At 51.3% G+C, this 3,709-nt stretch overlaps 1 protein-coding gene and 1 pseudogene across 1 annotated transcript; one reads left to right on the top strand and one right to left on the bottom strand.

Moving 5' to 3' along the window:
- Window positions 1-144: 144 nt before the first annotated feature.
- Window positions 145-2,736, bottom strand: LOC129677595 (transcription factor SPT20 homolog). Its single transcript, XM_055608239.1, has 2 exons — window positions 974-2,736; window positions 145-901 (listed from the first exon to the last, which is right to left on the bottom strand). The coding sequence occupies exons 1-2, from the start codon at window positions 2,734-2,736 to the stop codon at window positions 145-147; spliced, it is 2,520 nt and encodes an 839-aa protein (XP_055464214.1).
- Window positions 2,737-2,993: 257 nt separating this feature from the next.
- LOC129677603 (haloacid dehalogenase-like hydrolase domain-containing 5) overlaps window positions 2,994-3,709 on the top strand; it is a 9,928-nt pseudogene continuing 9,212 nt past the window's right edge.

Genomic DNA, 3,709 nt, shown 5'->3' with positions numbered 1-3,709 from the left:
AAAAAGAAAAAGAAAAAGAAAAAGAAAAAGAAAAAGAAAAAGAAAAATACATTGGCACATTAAAAACACCAAAAAAAAAAAAAAAAGGCAAAAACTGAGAATTGATTTAGTTCAATACTGGTGCATTTTTGAGAGAGGCAAGACTTAAGAGTCTGGGGGAGTTGGCGGACCTCCCCTCTTTGTACCTCTGCACTGGCCACCTGTGGGTCTCCGAGGACCATGCTGAGTGGCTGCTCTGGGCATAGTGACTATACCTGGCAAAAATCTCAGCTGCACACTCTGGTCCCTAGCATGCAGCTGCTCTAGCCGGGCAGCAGGGCACTGGAAGCCCTGTGAAGGAAGGTTCTGCCCAGAACTCTGTTGGGGGGAGTGTACCTGACACACCACAGTTGCCTGAGGCTGGCAAACCCTCCCAGACTCAGCAAAATTAAAGAGACGGGCTTGCTGAGCTGACAGTGCCCGTTGCTGAATGCCGGAGCCCTGGGAAGAAGCTGGTGGCACTGGCTGTGGAGGGACAGGAGCCCTGGGTGGCTGCTGCCGTTTTGGAATCAAGACATACAAAGGTTTTCGCTGCTGCTCTGGCTGTGAATACAGCTGTGGCGGCGGCGGAGGCGGCGGCGGCGGCGGCTGCTGCTGCTGCTGCTGCTGCTGCTGCTGCTGCTGCTGCTGCTGCTGCTGCTGTGGTTGCTGTGGTTGCAACCATGGCTGCTGCTGCTGCGCTTGTGACTGGGGGTGCAAAATGACAGAGCCAGGTGAAAACCTGACAGTTATCGGAACTGACTTATTATTTTTTACAATTACTTTCACAGATGTATGCACAGAGCGTTGTGGTGCTCTGGAGTGGATGTTGGGCATCTGACTTCTTGGACGCAGAAAGGCTGTACAAGAAGTTTGTGTAGATGTAGATGTAGATGTAGATGTAGATGTAGATGTAGATGTAGGTGTAGGTGTAGGTGTAGGTGTAGGTGTAGATGTTGGGGCACCCGTGGGAAAGCTCAGCACGTGGGATGAACTGGTCATCAAAACAGGGCCCCTCTGTGCTTGGCCAAACAAACTGATGACATTTTGGCCAGTGCCACTGCTGGGGCCCTGGGGAGCTGGACTACTCTCTGACAAGCTGACAGAGGGTTGAACTGCTGGAGGACGGATGTTAATACTGCTCACTCTCCAAAAGGTTTGTGGAGCCGGGCTGGCTGATGTGGGGAAAGAAGCAAGTCTTGGAAGCTTCCTACCTCTGACTGCTACAGGGGGAGGATTGCCTGCTGAAGAACCCTGTCCTGAAGTGGAAGGCTGTGTGAACAGTGGAGCTGGGGCCTTAATTCTCCTCTCTATGCTTGAAGAAGGCACTAAATGGGATGTAGCCTCCTTTCCTAGGGAGGGCTGACCAACAGAGATGGAGTCAGTGGGCCCCTGCGGCATTTTGCCTAGACACTCAGCCTTGTTCCGGACAGACCCTTGGCGCACATCCAAAGGTTTTACCTTCCTAGACTCAATCTTGTCTCCAGCTGGAGAACCAAGCAAACATTTAGGTGCGGCAACTTGGGGAAGATACATCTGGCTATCACGTCTGCCCTCTATTGGTTTTACTTCAGTAGAGAAAAATGGCTCACTAAGGGTCTGTGTCATACTTGTCTTTGTTTCCCGTGGCTGACTGCCCCCTTCACACTCAAACACATAACCATGTTTTATCTTAGAAGTTGAGCAGGCTGCTGATTCTGAGTAATAACGGGGCACAAACGGCTTCCCTCCAGCATATTTATCCACATCCACTTCTGCTGGGGCCACCAGTCCACAGGATCTCTTCTTCCACGTTTCTACACACTTTCCTGCTTCAGTAATATTCGGATCATACCGGTCACCTAGTCTGATGCCTGCTCGTTTTCTCCAAGCCATCACTGTTGCAATATTCGGAGGAGTTGGACGTATATACCGTTCTTCGTCCTGTTCTACGTAGGGCCACCCCTGAGTCATGTAGCAGTGTCTCATGGAGTCTGTCATCATCTTCTGCTCATTAAACAGCAGTTTGTTGGCTGTGCAGGTGACAGCAACAGAGGGGTCCAGACACAGTGGCTCTGCTGTAGCTAAGATCAGTTGCCTCTCAAGTTCAAGTTTCTCTTCCTCAGTCCACTGACGGTTATCACTTGTTATGGACTCCACATCACTTACTAGAGACTGCATCGTGGGACGCAATAGAACATGCCGTGTTTGGTAGGCAGCAGAAGACTCAGCGGGTGACACAGCGGGCTCTTCACAAAGCTCCCCAGGAGGGCAGGCGTTGTCTCTGCACCGTCTGTAGTCTCGGATTTCTGCTATGACACAGCCATGGTGAAAAACATTCACAGGAGACTTTTCCAGGATATCAATCAGAAGAGAAGGTAACTCTTCGGCATCCAAATATTCGAGCAGTTTCTTTCCGACATAAGGCACTGGAAAGGGCTCTACAAGGACTCCATGTTTGTCCTTGAGCATGAGAGAATAGCCCTGATTTTCAGGGTACAGGTTGACCACTAAACAGGGCAACGACTCTTTCTTCATCAGCTTCTCCAGCAAGTTGACATTGCTTCTGAGGCCCTCTACCTCTGGCTCTTTTCCACATTCCTCAACATAAATGTCATAGAGCTTTTCATGAAGAGATTTCTCCCCACTAGGCGTGGGTCTCAAAGGAGGGGGGTGCTGCTGGACAGTCTCAATAATATCATCTGTCCGCTCCAAAGCATCCGCAAAAGTTTGTTCCATCGTAATAGCCCCTTAAAAACAAAAACAAAAACAAAAAAACACCCCACATTGAGAAAAAGGTGTGGAAATCCCGGCCGCTGTGTCCCTGTCGGTTTCAACTCTGCCATAACCACAATTTAATGCGGCCACCAAGAAGGCCCGCCCGCCCCGCACCGTGAGCCGTCCAGCCTCAAAGCCACGGGGGGCGGGGGGGGGACCCCCCGCAGGCCGCTAGGCCGGAGAACCTTAGCTCGAGGCCTGAGGCCAGTACACGCCGAATGGCGGCCGGGTACATGGCGGCCGGTGGACGCCACCCCGCCACCCCGCCACCCCGCCACCCTGGGGTGCTTTAAAACAAAACGAAACAAAAAACCAACGAAACCGACGACGCTTAGTTCTTAAGAATTTGTAAAGAAAAGCTGTACCTTTCGGAGTAACTGACTCCGTCCGCCCTGAGTCTTCCAAGGTGGAAGCCAACGGCCGGCTGAGCTGGCGCCACTCCGGAGGAGGCCGTGTGTGCGCGCGCAGTCCCAGGCGTCAATTTCCTCACAAAGCAGGGTCACACTTCCTTTCCGGAGGGAGGAGGGGGGCGACGCTTCCGGTGGAGATATCCGCCCCGAGCCCCACGCCTACGGATACGCGAGCAACAAATACTGACGACTTTTCAGTTAAGATTTCAATAGCTGCCGATTTTGACGGGAATGTGACGGCTCGGGCAGTTACGAAGTCTCCGTAGGCCCTCCGTCAAGAACGGAGCTATAGCAGGTGGCGGTGACGCACACCATTAACCCCCACACGCCGGAAGCAGAGGCAGGTAGCTCTCTGTGAGTTCGAGGGCAGCCTGGTCTACAGAGAAACTTCCAGAACAGCCAGGGCTACATAGTGAGTCTCTGTCTAAAATAAATGAAATGAAATGAAATGAAATGAAATGAAATGAAATGAAATGAAATGAAATGAAATGAAATGAAATGAAATGAAATGAAATGAAATGAAA

Source organism: Psammomys obesus, unplaced genomic scaffold (genome assembly GCF_907164565.1).
Source record: "Psammomys obesus unplaced genomic scaffold, mPsaObe1.curated_primary_1811, whole genome shotgun sequence".
In the NCBI taxonomy this organism is placed as follows: Eukaryota; Metazoa; Chordata; class Mammalia; order Rodentia; family Muridae; genus Psammomys; species Psammomys obesus.
This window is presented reverse-complemented; position numbering and strand designations above follow the sequence as displayed.